Source organism: Manis javanica, chromosome 2 (assembly GCF_040802235.1).
Source record: "Manis javanica isolate MJ-LG chromosome 2, MJ_LKY, whole genome shotgun sequence".
NCBI classification, from domain to species: Eukaryota; Metazoa; Chordata; class Mammalia; order Pholidota; family Manidae; genus Manis; species Manis javanica.
In genome coordinates this window covers 86,016,664-86,037,926 of record NC_133157.1, presented here as the reverse complement: position 1 = coordinate 86,037,926, position 21,263 = coordinate 86,016,664, and the positions used below count along the sequence as shown (strand labels likewise).

Below are 21,263 nucleotides of genomic sequence, written 5' to 3'. Positions count from 1 at the left end.
CAAATACTAGAACAAAAGATATTCCTAATGTTCTTAGCACTAAGAAGTTACAAGGGTTTTATGAGCTCTGTGTGAGGAACTGGGGGCAGAGACCAATATGTGTATTTTTTATTATTTTACACAAGCACATGAAAAAATGCTGAACACCATTAATTGCTAGGGGAGTGCAAATTAAAACCACAGTGAGATACCACCCCATATCTTTAGGATGCCCACTAACAACAACAAAAATACAAAATAACAAGTTATTGGCGGAGAAATTGGGAATTGATAGGAATGTAAAATGGTGCAGCTGCTTTTGAAAACAGTATGAAGGCTTCTTAGAAAGAAAAAATAGATCTGTGTATGATCCAGTAACCCCACTTCTGGTATTTCCCAAAAGAAATGAAAACAGGACCTGGAAGAGCAAGTTGCACACCCATGTCCCAGCAGCCTTTTTCACAATAGCCAAGAGATGGAAGCAACCTCAATGTGCCTAACAGATGAATGAGTCAAGAAAACGTGGTAGACTTATTCAGCCTCAGAAGGGACACAGCCTATGTAATAAACATGGATGAGCTTGAGGATATTATGCTAATTGAAATAAGCCAGTGACAAAGGACAAATACTGTAAGATGCCACTAATAAGGTATTTAAAGTAGTCAAACACAGAAAGTAAACAGTGGCTGCCATTCTGGGGTGAGGGGGAAAAGGGGAGCTCCTGTTCAGTAGGCATAAAAGTAGATTTGGTAAGTACATTCAGTTTTTCAAGATGAGAAAGTTCTAGAGATCTGTTACACAGCAGTGTCCATATAGTTGACCCTACTGTATTGTACACCCGAAAATGGTAAAGATGGTACATTTTATGCTGTTTTTGCACACACACAAAATACTTATGGTTTTAAAAAACTCAGTTTCACATCTCTTTCTGTTTGCAGACCAGTCTTGGTGTTTGTGTAGGTATTCCTTCCTGGAATTTATTAGGCTCTTAGAGATGAAGAATCCAGATTTCAGAGAATGTTTTATTTTCATCTTAGCACGTAAGTATGTCTGACAAACATAAAGGTTACTTTTAGGAATGGGACAGAGTATTTGAACTTAGAATTGTTTAGGAAAATTTTAGAATGTATGTTCAGCATTGACAGAATGCTTGTACATCCATCCCATTTAAACCAAAAGCATATAAAATAAGCAGTTTTGGAGGTCACCTGAGCCACTGATTATTTCTCCATGGGCTTTCCTTGAAGTCACACTGATATAATAATGAGAAACTGGGTTTTACAAAAAATGCTGTAGGGCTGTTAACTGGTATGAATGCTCCTTGTGGATGAATTGACTTGGGATACCTTGGTCATGTTTGCTCCCAGCTTTATTTCACCCCATTGTCACGGTGCAGTGACCTGTGCAGGTTGCTGTCTATGCCTTGGCACTGCCCCTTCTGTCTGTGAAGTGGGGTGGCGACCCTCTGTCGTAAGACTGTGGGAAAAATCAGTCAGGTGACATGTGTAACGTGCCTGTGTGTACGGAAGAAGTGGGAATTTCCCTTTCCTCCAGCCTCTGCCCTTCCCCCATGCAGTCATTACACAGGTGTCACTGCCTGCCTGATGAGGCCCAGGCTCTGTGCTAGCTCAGGTGTGTTTCTGTCCGCAGGTGAGACAGCCTTCCCCTCTAGCAGCTGAGAACATTAACTGTGCCTGAGCTGTGGCCACGCTCGGATCGGGACCCTGGGAACCAGAGGCCCTCAAAGTGGAAGGAAAGCCATAGCTCCCTTGTTGTTTGCTGACGGTGGAGGCCTTTTGTGTCTTCCTAACCACTTGTTGGAAGATGTCGATTAGAACCTGATGGACTTACCTCCTCTAGGTCTGTGCTGTGCATTATAGGAACCACTAAACATGTGTTAGCAGATAACTGAACATTTCCATAGTGGCGGAAAAGTGTTGGGCCGGGATGTTCTAGGTAGTGTGAGAGCTGGATCATTAATTTTAAGAAAAACAAGATATAAGAAGAACTCCAGATTTTTCTGCTCTATTTATGTTACTTGAATGAAGCACGTCATACTTGGAGCCCTATGACATGGCGTTAACAGTCACTGTGTTCTCCTTATTCTGAATCCAGAATACTTTTTAAATGATGTGGTTGACAGAATATAAGGAATGGCAGATAACCTTACTATTAAAAGATGGACCCTCTTTCTGTGAATTTTCCTTTTTGAAGATTTTAGGACCTGAGGCACTGCTTTTTTTTTTTTAACAGACTGAGGAAGGATAAAAATAATATTTCAAGAATTTTTGAACAAATGTTTCTATTAGCTTGTCTTGCCATTGGGTTTCAGCCCTTGGCAAGTTCACTGTGGATTCAAAGTGACCAAAGAAATGACAGTAGAATGTTCTTGGGGTGAAAGGATTATATACCCAAGTTTATTATTTCCATGGTGGGAGATCAGTCATTAGATCCCATTTGCTCAGAGCGAGTCTGCATGCAACAAGCTGGTCTCTGCCTGCATGGCCGTGCTCTCTGCCCTCACAGCCCTCGCAGTCTCTGTCCTCAGCGCTGCCACCACTCCAGCCTCTGCTCAGCTCTCCTGCAGCTGTGCCACTGTGTCTCCCAGAACACTGGGCGGAGCTCTTTTATAGAGTCAGTAGCAATGCACTGCCCACACATGTGCAGTGAGCTAGCTGACCAGGGCCAGGTGAGAATCCTGGCCACAGGAACTTTTATTTTATCCACAAGCTACACTTCCTTTTCGGTAGGTCTCTGTCTTTTTTTTCAGGTTGCAATGCAATTTGCTATTCACTGTCTATACTGTATAGTATACTAGGTCAAGATCATTCTTAATTATATTGTAGACAAAATATTTTTGTATTTCTGTAGTCTTTTCATGGGTGTTAGTCAAAATTCCTTTTTTACTCCTTCCCTTCTCCCACACTTTAAAAAGTGAAGTATTAATTGGTATACAATAAAATACAGATTTATGTGTAGTTTGAACTGTAACAGGTATCTACCCCTGTGAGCCACTATTCCCTTTGGGCCCTTCCCAGTCACCTCCTTCTGACCCAAGCAGCCACTGTTCTGATTAATGTTAGTAGAGATTAGTTTTACCTGTTCTTGAACTTCACGTATCTGGAATCATAGCCTATGAACTGTGTAGTGTCTCTTTTTGCTCAACATCATGTTTAAATGCACCCGTTTTATTTTGAGTGTCAACACTTCATTCTTTTGTTTTTGCCGAGTGGTGTTCTGTGATGTGAATAGACTGTAATCGGTTGATTCGGTCTCCTGTTGATGAACATACTTGTTTTTTCTAGCTTTTGGCTATCATAAAGCTTCTGCAGATATTTGTGTACAAGCCTTTTTGTAAATGCATTTTACTTCCTCTTGGGATATATTTCGGAGTAAGATGGCTGGGTCACAGGGAAAGTATGAAACTGACCTTTTCCCCTGTCAGGATACTCATTCATTCCTTTAGCCAATGTTTGAGAGTTCTAACTGCTCTATGCCTTCTCCAGCAGTTGGTGTTGTCATTCTAATTTCAGCCATTCTAGTGGTTGTGAAATGATAGTTCACTGTTATTTTAATTTCCATTTCTATGTTCTGAATGCCTTTTTCATAAGCATGACAACCAAGTTGGCATAATTTTAAAACTGTACAGACGTTTCTGTACAGAAAAAAATTCCTTGCTGATACGATTAGTGGTCTAGAATTGTGATATGTCCTGAATATTGTTAGGAGGCCCTTGAAAGACCATTAGAGATAATGAATATTTGTGAATAATAATTTGCTTCTGGTAAGTAAATTATATTAAAAATACTTATTAAAGTGGGGTTATTTTTCCTTTACTGTCAAGAAATTTGAAACTAATCAGGCCATTTACTTATTCTCTCCCCCATCCCTTTTGAAATGCTTATTTAGGCAGATAAATTAGAGTTTATCTATCAAGCTTCCTGGTTTAGGATGGGAGAAAATTCCATCTGCTGGAGTTGACTGCCTTTTAGCATGACTTGTCCCTCTGCCATGTGTGTGTGACATCCATGACTGTGGTCCAGCTGTTTTAGGACATGTTAGTGATGCCAGATCTAATCTCTCTGCATCACACTGACCTGATCCAGTATGGTCACGCACAACTCTTAGGACTTTTTAACAGATAATAGTATCTGCAGGAGAACTTGATGTAGATGGGCTTTAAATTCCTTCCCCACAAACTTGCTACCAGGCTATAATGAAAGTTGGTCTCAGAGAAAAAAAAATTGTTTCACGCAACAGTCATTTACTAAATATTCTTAGCAAGTAGACACTAGTCAATGATGAGCTTAGCTCCTGCGTATCTAGATGTTGTGACCACTCCTTTTGTGAAAGGCTCACTTGAAGCAGACATGACAATATCCCAGTTAGGGGCTTCTATTAACCTTAAAGTTGGCACTAGGAACCAGCACCTGGCCAGGAGCCAGTTGAGGTGTCTAGACTTAAGTCTAAACCACTAATCCTAACAAGGGTCTCACTGGATTCTTAGAATCTGTGGAGGCTGTCTATAAAATATTTTAACAGTCTACAATATTGACAGCCATTCATTTCACCACCGAGAGCCCATTTCTAACAACTTTTATTCTAATTTACAAGCTACATATTTGTGGGTAAAATTGTAATATTTCCAGAATATCTCGACTGGCTTTAGGTCATTTGCATATCCTCAGGGGTGGAGAGAAGTTCATCTCCATGTCAATGGATAATTACCTGGGCAACCGAGGGCGTGTCTGAACCTGAGAGGTTAGCTGGAGGTCCTTGCTTGCTTCTGCCAGAGCGGGATAGAGAGACGGCCCCGGACTGCAGTTTGTAAGCAATAAATGGGTTTTAATCTTTATTTCTCCCCTTGACTGATTTGGGTTTTAGAAGTATTTTGTCCTGGGATTTCCTCTTCCCGGACTTACAGTATTTTACCAAAAAAAAAACCATTGTGGGCAGTCAGTATTTTAAATATAGATTCTCCAGATGTCTGGATAACAGAAAAGCTGCAGTACCATCTCTTGAATGTGACTTTACTGTTTTAATAATAGGCGTCCATCTCTGTAGAGTGAGTTTCTGATTAGAGCAGCTGCCCCCAGATAACTTCTTAGCCCCAGTGTAGCTTAAACAAAATCGTATACATTTCATTCAGCCTTGTATTTGCACTTTGAAAGTACATTTACAAAAACCCAGCCCCATTATATAAAACAAGTAAGAAGACTTCGTCTGGATGGTGTCCTCTACTCTGATCAGCTGAGTTTGTACGTACATTAGAAATCTTAGGTAGGAGTCATTAACTGAGAATTATACATCAGTGACACAGAACATAAGGGTCTAGGACTCTTAATTTTGCTCTTTGTCCCATGACCAGAGAGGATGTGAGACGAGAGCTGGAGAGATTTTCCCCAGTGATTTAAAGTTTCAGGGCCCCTTGTTTTAAGAGAGAAGGACTGAAAGCTGACACGGCTCTCTTATCTTTGCCACCCCTTAGCTACTCCCCATAAAATGCACTGGGAGCCAAACAATGCTGAGTCTTCAGCCCAGGCAGGAAGGGTAGACTGAGATAAAGAGGGATGGTAACAGGAAACTGGCTGGAGTCATTCACTCACCCTCCCATTTCAGAGTGCTGACTACTAATGCTTTGTTTAAACTCCTGTCCTGTGCCGGCTGGAAATAGCTGTGGCTTCACTACACCTGTTAACAGGGCAGTAGGACCCTCAGGGCCGGGGAGAGATAATCTTGAAAGGTGAAAGGCTTCCTGTGCTGTCCGTCCTTTACTCCTCAGAGGAATATATCTTCAGCTATCAGCTACACCAGGATGTTCTTAAAAACCCAAGTAATAATCCCATTTTTGGGTTAACTCTTCCATTGCTTTTCTGTTTGTTTTCATACATACATATTTACCTGTAGAAATATATAGCTTTATTATGTTTTACTGTTTTCACATGCATCTGTTTTGTCTAGTTTTTAAAAAATTACTTACTTTTGTATTACTATGGAAAGATTTTTTATTCATCTGTCTTGTTAATTTGAAGTCACAGTACGACTGCCACAGTTTATATCACTATCCCCTACTGATAATGATTGTTATTTCCAGTTGGTCTCACTGCAGACAGGGCTACCTTAAACGTCCTGATAAGTGCTTCTTAGTGCTCATGGTACATTTCTCAGGGGTTAATCCCAAGACGGACTCTGAGGCTCTCCAGACGCCCACATCCACTGACGGTCCCACCTTCCGTAGCAATTTCCCCACAGCTTTTCCCAAATTGATACTAGTATTCAAAATGCTTTCCCATTGATGGCATAAAACAAAATGACCTGTCATCTTTGTTTTTCCAGTTACTACTAAGGTTAAATATTTGTTGTTTGTATTTTTCTGACTTGACTCAACATTTTATTGGACTTTTTGCAATTTTAAGATATTTTATAGGATTAAAGTATATATTCTTCATTATAAAAGTTAGAAATTTTTCTTGGTCAGTTGCTTTTTAAATGAACAAGTAACTTAGGTTTACAGGCCCATTGCCAAGAAGGTACAGAGAACTCCACATACTCTTAACCCAGTTTGTTTCCTTAAATATTACTGTCTGTATTTACCCACTCAGGCTGCCACAGTACAATGTCCCGACTGGGGGGCTTAAACAGCAAGGACTTCTTTTTCTCAGAGTTCTGGGATTTGGAGTCAAGCTGCCAGCAGGGTTGGTTTCTGGGGAAGCCTCTCCTCCTGGCTTGCTGTGTCCCCACGTGGCTCTTCCCCACGTGGGTGCAGAGGGAGAGCAAGCTCTGGTGTCTGTCCACTTATGAGGACACCGGCCCTGCTGGTTTAGGGCCCCACCCTTATGACCTCACATCTCCAAACACAGCCAAACTTGAGACACATTTAAAATATTTTTCTAGTGTATCTCTTAATTTTTTTGTGTTTGTTGCCATGAAGACCATCTAAAAACTGTTTATTTCTTTGAGAAAGGTCTTCCCCCAGTTGGAGAGTGCAAGAAATAAATCATGGTTTTGTTTTTTACATGTAAAGTCCTTGATCCTTGTGGAATTTTAGAATAAGGTTAGGAGGTATGCAAGTTTATTTTTGAGGCAAAAATGTATATATTGTGATATATAGTGTATATTATATATATGGATAGAAATTACGAATAAAATAATTGTTGGGAAAGAATTGCTACTGTATTGCTTCTTCATTTTAAGGGAGAGTCCTTACAAATTTATTGACAGATTAACACGTTTCTGTAGGAAACTTGGAAGAATAATAATCACTATATATGACAAAACTGGGACCATCCTCATACTATGTCTTTAATTTTTTGCCTCACTGGAGACCAACATAGGAACACAGGTGTAGAAAATAACTGGGTCTTTAGTATTGTGTCGGTGTTTTCCAGCCATTCCAATAATTTCCTGCGCTGAAGCAGGAAGCTGTTAAAGGAGTGAAGGGCCGTAGGCGTGCCTCTAACTCGTGAAGTTCTAACGGAGACGCCGCACTCGCCGCGAGCCCGCCCCGCCTACCCCGTCCGCAGCGCCCCTAGCGGCGGGCGGGCGGCGGGCTGTTGCGCGTAGGGTCCGCGAGGAGCTGGTCTCCTCCTGCAGGGGCCTGAGTCGTTGCCGGTTTTCCCGAGCCCCGCGCTGCGAGCCTCGCATCCCAGCCGGAGCGGGGTTGGGGCGGAGCAGCCGGTGACCGAGGCTCCCACGCCGCCGCCGCCTTCGGGGCCGCTCGGGCAGCTTTGAGCTTCCGGGGGTGGCGCGCTGCCCGGCGCTAGGGTGGGGGCCGAGGGGCGTCGCTGGGCGGCCGGAGGTCCGGGTGTGGCCGCCTCTCCCCGCGGCGGTGGCGCCCAGACCGGCCTGTCGTCAGATGCTCTGGAGTCATGGGCCGGCCGCGCGCCCGCGCCCCCCTGGTGGCCGAGGTGCTCGGAGGTGAGTCTGGGGGTCTGCGGGCGCCCCGGAAGCCGCGCCTCACGGGGTCCGGGCCCGCCGCGGTCGTGGGGAGGGACCAGCCCGTCCGGCGCCCGGGCGCTCTGGGCTGGGCGGCCCGCGGGGGAGTTCGCAGGAAGTACATGCAGTGGTGCGTGAGTTGCATCGCAGACAGAAATTGTTTAAACTACGTCTGGGGAAAGGGTGCCAGCTGGCCGCCTTTCTTTCTTGCTGTCCTAAAGGCTGTGCTTCGCCACAGTTGTAGTGACAGTCCCGCGCGCATCACCGGGGCTCTGCTGCCCGGGACGGCGAGGACCTGGCTTCCCCGGCGGTTTAAGCAACTTCGAGAGGGGCGGGGCGGGGCGGTAGGGCGGAGCCTCTGATCCCGGGACTGGTTACGGGGCTTGCCGAACCTCAGCATTTACGCAACACAAGGTCATACCACACTCACGGTGTGGAAACCTCTCTTCTGTTGTGGCGATTTGTCTAATTGTCAAAGTCACTGCAGAAGTAGTGACTCCTAACAGCAGGAGTTTGTTTTATTTGTATTTAACAGCCGTAAATGTTATTTTTGAAGCAATTTTGATAGCGTTGTTTCCCTATTTTTTTTTTTTAAAGTTTCTTACTAAAGTGACTTTTTAGGATGTTTTGAAAACAGTAAAACAGAGCAAAAGTCATCTAGACTGATAGCTAGTTATCAAATATATGCTTTCATTTGCTGAGATTTCTTAATCCGGGGGAACTAATCCTCCAGGGATCAGAACATATTGCTATGTGGAAAGGCACTTACCGCTTGAGATTTATGGTTAAAGGCACTTTCTCCTATAAAAAAATTGCGTGTTTACTCTTACTGATCAAATAGCCCATTTTGAAATTATTTATTGGCACCCTTACCATCTGAAACATGCATAGAAAAAATAAACAATTGTATCTGAAAAGAGTTGCATCGTGATATATGAAATGTTTCTTAATAACCTGAAGGAAGGAACATTGCAATTTTTCCATTTCAGATCGCCTTTGTTTTGCCATTCTCTACAGCAGACCAAAGAGTTCATCAAATGTACATTATTTCAGCATAGATAATGAACTTGAATATGAGAAGTAAGTATTGCTTTTGAAAAGATTGCTAGTAACTTTTTTTTTTTTGAAGAATCTGGAGGTATGTTTTAAAATACTGTAGCCTTGAAAAATTACAAATCTGTTGATTGATAATTGCAAGATGCTTTTTAAATCCTTGGTAATAAAATAGATCCTTAGGGGAAAAATTCAAAATGAAAGAACCTTTCTAAATTTAACAATTTACATTTGAAACAGTTTACAATACAATGAGATATAAACTATTGTACTAAAAGTAAGATGTCTTTTGCTAGTGTAAAGATGTATGTAGAATGCCTTTTAATTCAGAAGGTATTTTCATATGTTTGAGGTTAGACTTAGGCATTGTAGCACTTGTCCCATTTTTTGTAGGGATTGTTTACTGGAATATTTCTTCCAGTACTAAAGCAATACCTCTAAGGTGTACGATTGGTAACAATTTGTGTATGCTTTCTTGTACTAATTTGATCTTGTAATTCCAAAAAGGCATTTGTATGTGGAGCATGTAAAATATACATGTTTTCATTTTTCATTTTTCAAGCTTCTACGCAGATTTTGGACCACTCAATCTGGCAATGGTCTACAGATATTGTTGCAAGATAAATAAGAAATTGAAGGTAAAGTCTTTTTAAAGATTTGACTTAAGTAATCATTGTTAGTCTGATCTTGGGGAGGGTAAAGTAAGGAAAACATATCTTGTTTTTCAAAGGAGATTGTCATGTTTTTCACTGCAGTGATGTTTGGGACGTACACATGCTTTTTTGTTTCATAAAGTCTGGGTGTTTGTATGTTTGTTTTCCAGAGTTTTGACTACATGATATAAGTTAGGATCATTTGGTTCTGGTTTGAATTAGAGATGCTCAGATACTTGCAAAGCCAAAGTGAAAACTGGTTGATAAAGTGAACCTCTTAATTGTGTGACCTAACAGAAGCTTCCCATGTTTTCTTTAGTCATGGTGCTTTCTGCCTTCACTCTGATAGGAGTGCCAGCTAAGGAATCCAGAGAAGGTGGCTCCTCCTACTCTCTCTCATTCCATCTTTAATCTTCCGTGATGTGGTACCACTTGTGGCTCTTCCCTTTGACCTTTTACACATACAATGGAGGAGTAGGGAAAGCAAAGGCAAACAGCATATCTTCAAGGCTGTATCACTGAAAAGTGCAAAAATACACTCTTATTAGTTTGAACTTAAACCCCATTCCTTTATTTTAAAAAACTTTGAATTACTGGTTATGCATAGTAAGAAGTGTTTATATTAACTGTTAGCAATTCGAGTTAGTCACTATAAATTCTGAAGTAGAAAATACTTGATTTGGGTGCAGGTCCTTGTTAAAAAGAAGTTAATTAATTTGATTACATACCATACTACTTCATGGAAGAAAAAGTTCATTTTCAGTTAAAAAATTAAATTATATTAAAAATTTGTGGGTAAGGCAGATATTTTTTCCTTGGACATTAGACCTAAACTTCCATATTGTATGTTAGAAGCACCTGCCACATGAGTTACTAATCTTAAAATGGCAGTTGTAGCATAGCCTTTCCTTCTGTATTATATATGTGCTCACTACAAATTTATGTAGAGATGGAGATTATTCTTTCTGGACTTGAATAGGAATATAAGCATTTGTGGCCATGTGTATTTATGCTATCCCACCCACCCGCTTTTTTTTTTCCAGTTGCCAGTGACAGGTCTTTTTTTCATAGAGGGCTAGGAAGCTAAAACTAATTTCCTCTTCCCTTGCTTCTTTTGCTTTAATTTTGGAAGTTTTCCTCCTACTCTGCCATCTATGGGCTTTTATCCCTTGGGGCAACCAAGAATGTATTGGTCCTTTTTGTTTTTATTTTAAACTTTATCGTGCCAAGCACCGACCATCTAACCTGACTGATACATTGCTGCTTATTCAAGTAATAGTGAGGAATTGTGCGGGCAGTGAGTCTTGCATCTGTATCACTTGGTGGCTGGTTGGGTTTTGTTTTTGCTTTTAAAAATCAACTGGGATATCTCACTCCATGTAAACGCTAAAGTAAAGTATGAACACATTCATCATTGACTCACAGAAGCCAAAGAATATGGGCTTAATGCCTGAATATATCCTGTTCTTATTTAAGTTACCTGAATTCAATTCTACTCCCGTTAATGAAGTATGGGTGAGGAAGAACTAAATAATTATGTATTTCTTTGAGTTTTAAATTCCATATCTTTTTATATTTAACTTTTTTGGGAAATGTAATGTTTGTACAGAAACATGTATAGATCATGAGTATACAGCCTAGTGGATTTTCACAGAGTATACATGGGTAATCATCAAATTAAGACCAGAACATGGTCTCTGAGCTATTTCCGTTCCACTCTCACCCCATCCCCCTACCCCATTCACTATCCCGATTTCTAGCAAAGAGTTATTTCTGCCTGTTTTTTTAATACCCTTTTATTTCAATTTAAAGGTTTGGGGAAAAGATTTTTTAAAAAATTAGTGGGAAAAGGAAAGTGAAGGTTTCCCCTCCCTTTTCCAGCCACTTACATATTCTTTCAGGGATAGTCTTAGTTTAAAGATATTATCTGTTCTCTTTAACTGTACTCATCCTAATCTAATAATATATTTTTAGGGAAAGATACATGATATTTTTGGGGATCAAAGTTAATCTCAAGGTCTTGCTAATACAAATGCATATAAATGATGAGACTTGGAATTGATCTTCACAAAATAAAGTTTAGAAAACCTGAAATAGAAGAAAATGCTAACAGCTCTTTGTGTTTATGCAGTCCATTACTATGATAAGGAAGAAGATTATTCACTTTACTGGTTCTGATCAGAGAAAACAGGCAAATGCCGCTTTCCTTGTCGGATGTTATATGGTAAGTGTTCAACTATTTTCTTAACATATTCGTGAAAATGTGCACATGTGGTTGGAATTGTGAAATTTTTTTTCTAAGATAATGTCTTAATTTCTTTCTGGAAAGAACATTTTTCTTTTCAAAATTGACTAGCTGGGGAAGGTTGTGCACAATTGGGGAAAAAGGGATATATGGGAAATCTCTGTACCTTCTAATCAGTTTTGCATTTCTGAACCAAAAAGTGCACCAGAAAATGTCTGTTTAAAAGAAAATTGACCAACCATTGTGATACGTGTTATGGCACTTAAGGTTAGAAAATAATGCCCCCAAAGCTGTGTTTTTATTAACTCATGGTCCATTTACTGAGGTTCTGAAAGTGGAGGCAGGACCAATAATTGATTTTTTTAGACAAATATCAAAGTGCATCACATGAAATAACAGTGCTTTGTAATTTAACTACAGCAATTTTTTCCTAAGATGGGCTTCTAAGGTTATCTCCATCCTCATTAGATCATCTTGCAGGAGGATATGGCTTGTCAGTATTGTAGGAAAAGTGGTGGCACCCTGCGTAGATTATAAGACAATGTGGAGTGGTCTATCTGGTCATTGAAAAATGTGCTTTGGGATGGCCAGTACGTACACAAGTTACAAATTTCATTTATTTGTAAAAATCATGGAAAACCCTTGTTTTTTTTAGAGTCAAGTTTTATCCAGTACTTAGTGCATTCATCCGCAGGAGCACCTTTGCAGGAATTTCTCCTGAGGGAGCTAAGAGCTCCTCCAGAGCAGGGTCCCTAACCTTTGTGGTGGTGTGGATGCTAGCTCCTCTGATTGGTGGGTGGGGCGCCCGCTCCTCTAGTCCAGGCGAGTGAGTGGATGTTTCTTCTGCTCCCACCCACCTCGGTGGATTGTTTTTGGAGTTCTTTTAAGTTCTTTCTTCCCCCAGCTTGCTCTGGTTGCTTATGGCATGCTTTTCACCCTTTTAAAATAATTTTCTGGTATATAGTATGATAACCTGGAACTTAGAATAATTAGGCCAAAATTTGGTGGTTCTAACTGAAATTGCATTCCGAAATTTAATAATTTCCTCTTCTATGTTTAAGGTATTTCATTAACAATAATGATTAAGGCCTTTTTTGGTCTTGTTTTCCTATTTGTGCTCACAAAAGCAGTTGAGAGAAATGTTTCTGAGATAACTTAAGTTTTATCATCATCTCTGAATGGATGAAGGCTTATACATGATGTCTGTAATAAAATTTGATCCCTTAAGCTTACCTGGATTCACTATTTTTCTTTGTTGTCTGTTTTTTATTTTTATTCCCATCTTCCTTGGTGTTTATTGTGCATAGCAGCAAAAATCCTTGGGGAGAAAAAGAGCCTGTGCGGGTCCCGAGAAAGAGTATGTAGAGGTGGCTGCTTATCTGGCCCATTATGTGACTAGTCACAAGGGAGAGGAACCCCATGGATTAGAGAAAATCATGACAGCTTTATGGAAAAGGGGTGCAGCCAGAATTCTTGGGGTTCATAAAGGGAACCTTGAAGAAGTGGCCTTTGGTGTGACATTTGAAAGTCTTCACACTGCCTAGATCTGGGTGGCTCTTGCAGTCCATCTGACTGTGCTCCACAGTAGAACGCACACAGTCAGATGAGATGTCCCTAGATGGGGGGAGAGGGGTTTGAGGAGCCAGACATAGTGAGTCAGTGTGCGAAGTGACTTCACCTCAGAGGGTGGCTGCAGGCATGGTGGGAAATGGGTTATCTTAAAAACAAAAACAAAACACTTGATAATTTCATAAAGAAGGAACCTCTCTTTTTAAATCTTGTTGCTGTTTTTTACTGCTAGTTGAATAAAAATAACCCCTTGGCATATTGATTGAGAATTTGTTGTAATATTTGTTCTAAGTTTGGTGTTGGCCTTTTGACTTTGTTTATAGTTGTGTTCTGTCATGCAAAAGTTAATTTTTCTATATTTAATATAGTTTAGAAACCCTTTCAGGATTTTATGCTCTCGTGTGAGCCCTGATTTGATTGGTTAGGGAAATGCCAGGGAAGCAGTTTGGACATTGACTTGAATTTGTACCTCTCTGCTCTGTTGGAAGCCAGCTTGGCAGGAGGCTGACAGTTCTTGGCTGTGGCAAAAGTCTTTGCAGCCATAACTGGCAGGCTAGTGTAGGAGCTGTAACGAGCTAGGTGGCGAAACAGGAGAAACACTTATAAGAACAGGAAATTTATTAATAGTAGCAAAGGAGTATCAAGATATAATAGGGATTCCTCAAAAGATTAAAATTAAAGTTCGTAAGCAAAGGTTTGATCTGGTTGCAGTCTGTTGAATCCTCTGATTAAAAATTTGTGGAGATGAGTAAGAATTCCCTAAGAACTGATTTTCAGCCGTAATACTTTTTCTGGAGTTGTTGAAGGATTTTGGAAGTAGTGTGATTTTTAGTTACTGACGTGGAGGGCGGTGTGGTAATGTTAAAACAGAAACAACGAATCTGGGGAAAAGCTGTCAGGAAGGAAGGATTCCAAGTGGACCGACCCCATGTATCTCTCTGTCCTTTTAAACTCTGGGCCTCTGACAGCAGTCAGCTCCCGTCCTTGTGTGCTCACATGGGGTGGGGAGGGGGTGTGAGACTAAAGGATTAGTATTTTGGTTTATTTTTTATTTTAAAAACAGAAGAGGTTACCCCTTGTAAATACTGACAAGCACTCAGGTCCTTAAAGCAGGTTTACATGCACAGGCCAGCAAAGTTCCATTTGCCAGGTGGCCAGGTGCCACGTGTGGTCTAAGAAGAGAGAAGATCTGCTGACTGTCTGTTGGTCCTTAGCCTGTTTTCCGAGTATTACACATTAGGTTTACCACCAGCTCTCAGCAGTGGGAGAACCTTTAGTAACAAATTAGGGTGAAGCTGTAAATCTTTCGTACCACTCACATAGAAGAGTTGCAGAACATACAAGGTGACTGAGTTTTTCTTTTACAAAAATATTAGTGAACCCTGTCATTTTATGAAATGATAAGCTTGCTACCCTGCTGTAGTAAGTCGGTGGGTGTTAAATTGGCCAGATTTGGGGGCAGTGGTACTTAACCTGTCATTGCAATAAAGGTGAAATATTAAGTGGAAAAGTAGATGCTTTTTCAAAATAAATTCAAGACTAAGAGAGTTTTTGTTTTCATTAACATATCATTGATAAACATTCTTCTGAAGGTTTCACAAGAAAAACAATGTAGTTATTACATTCACCCTTTTTATCGAGTTCAGCCCATTCCCCATTGCAGTCACTGTCCATCAGTATAGTAAGATGCCACAGAGTCCCTATGTGTCTTCTCTGAGCTACACTGTCTTCTCTGTGACCCCACATACACCATGTACACCAATCATGATACCCCACAATCCCCTTCTCTCTCCCTCCCCACCCGCCCTCCCACACCCCTCCCCTTTGGTAACCACTAGTTCCTTTTTGGAGTCTGTGAGTCTGCTGCTATTTTGTTCCTTTAGTTTTGCTTCATTGTTAAACTTCACAAATGAGGGAAATCATTTGATACTTGTCTTTCTCTGCCTGACTTATTTCACTGAGCATAATACCCTCTAGCTCCATCCATGTTGTTGCAAATGGTAGGATTTGTTTCTTTCTTATGGCTGAATAGCATTCCATTGTGTATATATACCACATCTTTATCCATTCACCTACCGATGTACAGCTAGGTTGCTTCCATATCTTGGCTATTGTAAATAGCTCTGCAATAAACATAGGGGTACATATGTCTTTTTGAATCTGAGAAGTTGTTTTCTTTGGGTAACTTCCTAGGAGTGGAATTCCCGGGTCAAATGGTATTTCTATTTTTAGTTTTTTGAGGAACCTCCATATTGCTTTCCTCAGTGGTTGAACTAGCTCACATTCCCACCAGCAGTGTAGGAGGGTTCCCCTTTCTCCGCATCCTCGCCAGCATTTGTTGCTCCTAGTCTTTTCTGTGTTGTCCATTTTAACTGGTGTGAGGTGATATCTCATTGTGGTTTAATTTGCATTTCCCTGATGATGAGTGATGTGTAACATCTTTTCATGTGCCTGTTGGCCATCTGAATTTCTTCTTTGGAGAACTGTCTCTTCATATCCGCTGCCCATTTGTTAATCGGGTTATTTGCTTTTTGGGTGTTGAGGCGTGTAAGTTTTTTATATATTTTGAATGTTAACCCCTTGTCAGATATGTCATTTACAAATATATTCTCCCTTTGTAGGATGCCTTTTTGTTCTGTTGATGGTGTCTTTTGCTGTACAGAAACTTTTTAGTTTGATGTAGTCCCATGAGTTAATTTTTGCTTTTGTTTCCCTTGCTCGAGGAGATGGATTCAGGAAGTTTCTCATGCTTATATTCAGGAGATGTTTGCCTATGTTCTTCTAAGAGTTTTATGGTTTCATGACTTACATTCAAGTTTTTAATCCATTTCGAGTTTACTTTTGTGTATGGGGTTAGACCGTCATCCAGTTTCATTCTCTTGCATGTAGCTGTCCAGTTTTGCCAACAGCAGCTGTTGAAGAAGCTGTCATTTCCCCATTGTATATCTATTGCTCCTTTATCGTGTATCAATTGACCGTATATTGTTGGGTTTATATGTGGGCTCTCTAGTCTGTTCCATTGGTCTATGGGTCTGTTCTTGTGCCAGTACCAATTTGTCTTGATTACTGTGGCTTTGTCGTAGAGCTTGAAGTTGGAGAGCGTTATGCCCCCAGCTCTATTCTTCCTTCTCAGAATTGCTTTGGCTATTCAAGGTCTTTTGCAGTTCCATATGAATTTTACAACAATTTTCTCTGGTTCATTGAAGAATGCTGTTGGTATTTTGATAGGAATTGCATTGAATCTATAGATTGCTTTAGGAAGGATGGCCATTTTGACAATATTATTTCTTCCTATCCATGAGCATGGGATTTGTTTCCATTTTTTGATATCTTCTTTAATGTCTCTTAAGAGTGTCTTGTAGTTTTCAGAGTATGTAGGTCTTTCACTTCCTTGGTTAGGTTTATTCCTAGGTATTTTATTCTTTTTGATGCAATTGTGAATGGAATTGTTTTCCTGATTTCTCTCTCTGTTAGTTCATTGTTAGTATATAGGAATGCCACAGATTTCTGTGTATTATCTTTGTATCCTGCAACTTTGCTGAATTCAGATATTATTAGATCAAGTAGTTTAGGGGCAGATTCTTTAGGGTTTTCTATGTACAATATCATGTCATCTGCAAACAGTGACATTTAACTTGTTCCTTAACAATCTGGATACCTTTTAGTACTTTGTGTTGTGTGATTGCCGTGGCTAGGACCTTCAGTACTATGTTGAATAGAAGTGGGGAAAGTGGGCATCCTTGTCTTGTTCCCAATCTTAAAGGAAAAGCTTTCAGCTTCTCACTGTTAAGTATGATGTTGGCTGTGGGTTTGTCATATATGGTCTTTATTATGTTGAGGTACTTGCCCTCTATACCCGTTCTGTTGAGAGTTTTTATCAAGAATGAATGTTGAATTTTGTCAAATGCCTATTCTGCATCTATGGAGATGATTATGTGGTTTTATCCTTCTTTTTGTTCATGTGGTGGATGCTGTTGATGGATTTTCGAATATTGTACCATCCTTGCATCCCTGGGATGAATTCCACTTGATCATGATGGATGATTTTTTGATGTATTTTTGAATTCAGTTTGCTAATATTTTGTTGAGTATTTTTTCATCTATGTTCATTAGGGATATTGGTCTGTAATTTTCTTTTTTTGTGGTGTCTTTCCCTGGTTTTGGTATTAGAGTGATGCTGGCCTCATAGAATGAGTTTGGAAGTATTCCCTCTTCTTCTACTCTTTGGAAAACTTTAAGGAGAATGGGTATTAAGCCTTCACTAAATGTTTGATAAAATTCAGTGGTGAATCCATCTTGTCCAGGGGTTTTGTTCTTAGGTGGTTTTTATATTACCAGTTTGATTTTGTTGCTGGTAATTGGTCTGTTCAGATTTTCTCTTTCTTCCTTGATCAGCCTTGGAAGGTTGTATTTTTCTAGAAAGTTGTCCATTTCTTCTAAGTTATCCAGTTTGTTAGCATATAATTTTTCATAATATTCTCTAATAATTCTTTGTATTTCTGTGGTGTCCATAGTGATTTTTCCTTTCTCATTTCTGGTTATGTTTATGTGTGTAGACTCTTTTTTTCTTGATAAGTCTGGCTAGGGTTTATCTATTTTGTTTATTTTCTTGAAGAACCAGCTCTTGTTTTCATTGATTCTTTCTATTGTTTTATTATTTTTGATTTTATGTATTTCTGTTGTAATCTTTATTATGTCCCTCCTTCTACTGACTTAGGGCCTCATTTGTTCTTCTTTTTCTAGTTTCATTAATTGTGAGTTTAGACTGCTTACATGGTATTGTTCTTCTTTACTGAGGTAGGCCTGTATCGCAATATACTTTCCTCTTAGCACGGCCTTGGCTGCGTCCCGCACATTTTGTGGTGTTGAATTGTTGTTGTCATTTGTCTCCATATATTGCTTGATCTGTGTTTTTATTTGGTCATTGATCCATTGGTTATTTAGGAGCATGTTGTGAAGCCTCCATGTGTTTGTGGGATGTTTCATTTTCTTTGCATAATTTATTGCTTGTTTCATACCTTTGTGGTCCGAGAAACTGGTTGGTTCAATTTCAGTCTTTTTGAATTTACTAAGGCTCTTTTTGTGGCCTAGTATATGATCTATTCTTGAAAATGTTCCATGTGCACTTGAGAAGAATGTGTATTCTGCTGCGTTTGGGTGTAGAGTTCTGTAGATGTCCGTTAGGTCCATCTGTTCTAATGTGTTGTTCACTGCTTCTGTGTCCTTACTTATTTTCTGTCTGGTTGTTCTGTCCTTCAGAGTGAGTGGAGTGTTGAAGTCCTAGAATGAATACATTTCATTCTATTTCCCCTTTTAATTCAGTTAGTATTTGTTTCATATATGTGGGTGCTCCTGTGTTGGGAGCATAGATATTTATAATGGTTATATCTTCTTGTTGGATTGACCCCTTTATCATTATGTAGTGTCCTTCTTTGTCTCTTGTTACTTTCTTTGTTTTGAAGTTTATTTTGTCTGATACAAGTACTGCAACTCCTGCTTTTTTCTCTCTGTTAGTTTCATGAAATATCTTTTTCCACTCCTTCACTTTCAGTCTGTGTATATTTTTGGGTTTAAAGTGAGTCTCTTGTAGGCAGCATATATATGGGTCTTGTTTTTTTATCCATTCAGTGACTCTGTCTTTTGATTGGTGCATTCAGACCATTTACATTTAGGGTGATGATTGACAACTATGTACCTATTGTCATCGCAGACTTTACATTTGTGGTTACCAAAGGTTCAAGGTTAACTTTCTTACTATCTAAGAGTGTAACTTAACTCAGTTAATATGCTGTTACAAACACAATCTAAAGGTTCTTTTCTTTTTCTCCTCCTTTTTCTTCCTCCTCCATTCTTTATATATTAGGAATCGTATTCTGTACTGTTTGTCCACCCCTTGCTTGACTCTGAGGATATTTAATTTAATTTTGCATTTGCTTTGTAATTAGCTGTTCTACTTTCTTTACTATGGTTTTATTACCTCTGGTGACAGCTATTAAACCTTACGAACACCTCCATCTATAGCAGTCCCTCCGAGGTAGACTGTAGAAATGGTGTGTGGGAGGTCAATTCTCTCAGCTTTTGCCTATCTGGAAATTGTTTAATCCCTCCTCCAAATTTAAATGATAATCTTGCCGGATAAAGTAATCTTGTTTCCAGGCCTTTCTGCTTCATTGCATTAAATACATCATGCGACTCCCTTCTGGCCTGTAAGGTTCTGCTGAGAAGTCTGATGATAGCCTGATGGGCTTTCCTTTGTATGTGGTCTTATTTCTCCCTCTGGCTGCTTTTAATAGTCTGTCTTTATCCTTGATCTTTCCCATTTTAATTACTATGTGTTTAATTACTACTTGGTGTTGTCCTGCTTGGGTCCCTTGCTTTGGGAGATCTGTGCACCTCCATGGCCTGAGAGACTATCTCCTTCCCCAGATTGGTGAAGTTTTCAGCAACTACCTCCTCAAAGACACTTTCTATCCCTTTCTCTCTCCTCTTCTTCTTCTGGTATCCCTGTAATGCGAATATTGTTCTGTTTGGATTGGTCACACAGTTCTCTCAATATTCTTTCATTCTTAGAGATTGTTTTTTCTCTCTGTGCCTCAGCTTCTTTGTATTCCTTTTCTCTGGTTTCTATTTCATTTATCGTCTCCTCCACTGTATCCAGCTGCTTTTAATACCCTCCATTGTGTTCTTCAACGATTGGTTCTCCGACTGGAATTCATTCCTGAGTTCTTGAATGTCTTTCCGAACCTTCATTAGCATATTGATGATTTTCATTTTGAACTCTCTTTCAGGAAGAGTCACGAAGTCTGTGTCTTTTAAATCTTTCTCGGGAGTTGTAGTAATAGTTTTACTCTGATCCAGGTTCCTTTGGTATTTCATATTTGTATATGGCGCCCTCTAGTGTCCAGAAGCTCTACTCTCTGGAGCTGCTCAGTCCCTGAAGCAATGTCGGTGGTCGCAGGGGAGTGGTATTGGTGCCTGGGTGTAGGAAAGAGTCCTGCTTCCTGGCTGCTATGCCTCTCTCCACTGCTGGAACTGGTGTGCCGAGCACACAGGTATAAGCTTTTGTCCCAGAACAGCCGGATATGGATCCCTGTTTTCCACAAGTGTCTGTAATCCTAGTCTCCCCAGGAACTCGACCTGTCCCAGCTTTCCAACCCTGTGGCAGAGGTAGCGGCTGTAATCACCACAGTCCATTGCCACTTTAGGTCCCTTCTCACCCTTGGGAGCCTGATGGATGACACTTCGGCCACCCGGTGGTACTGTATTTGCTCGGTGGTATTAGTTGGGGGAAAGGAGAGAGAAATGTCCCACTGGCCATCCACAATTGGATTGGGGAAGTGTGGAGCTCCATGGAGTTCTGGATCCTATCCTTGTTTCAGGCCTTGTTTGAGATAGTGTGGTTTCCTGTCTTGTAAGTAGGGCCCTCTTCCATCAGTTACAACTGGAGAGATCCCAAGTGAATAGTTACCATCACAGGTTGGGCAGTAGTTCACATAACTTGATGTGACAAGTATTTTCAAGTAGTAGTTTGTTTTTGCCAGTGTTTAAAAGTAAGGAGATTTCATCAGAAAGACTAGGACTTTTTACTTTGTCTTAAAAAACCTTCGCTCCACTTGCATGGTATATCCATGGGCTCTTCTACCCAGGGCTGGCCCCTCACACCTAGCAGCTCTCTGGCCTTGGCAGGTGCAGAGAGCCCCCATTTTTTGAAAGTTCACATTATGCCACTTGCACTTTAATGAAAAACATACATTAGTAAGCCCTACCTGCTTTTGCTCACAGGAAGAAATCCAAAGAGGATTTCCGCTTTTACAGAAAAAGGCAAAAAG

The 21,263-nt window shown here is 40.2% G+C and overlaps 1 protein-coding gene across 20 annotated transcripts in view; it reads left to right on the top strand.

The window, feature by feature from the left end:
• The window catches only part of CDC14B (cell division cycle 14B), a 110,698-nt gene that overhangs the window by 19,439 nt on the left and 69,996 nt on the right, over positions 1-21,263 (top strand). For 12 of the 20 annotated variants that reach the window (XR_012127802.1, XR_012127803.1, XM_073228814.1 and 9 more), the window contains exons 2-5: positions 918-1,019; positions 8,904-8,994; positions 9,530-9,605; positions 11,752-11,844. Coding sequence is in view for 18 of the 20 variants with exons in the window: in XM_073228814.1 (XP_073084915.1) it covers positions 918-1,019; positions 8,904-8,994; positions 9,530-9,605; positions 11,752-11,844 (362 nt within the window). In the remaining 2 variants the exon portion in view is untranslated. Of the gene's footprint in view, positions 1-917; positions 1,020-1,854; positions 7,897-8,903; positions 8,995-9,529; positions 9,606-11,751; positions 11,845-21,263 lie in introns of those variants that run through there. The other 8 variants (XM_036991227.2, XM_073228809.1, XM_036991232.2 and 5 more) reach the window with 4 other exon arrangements.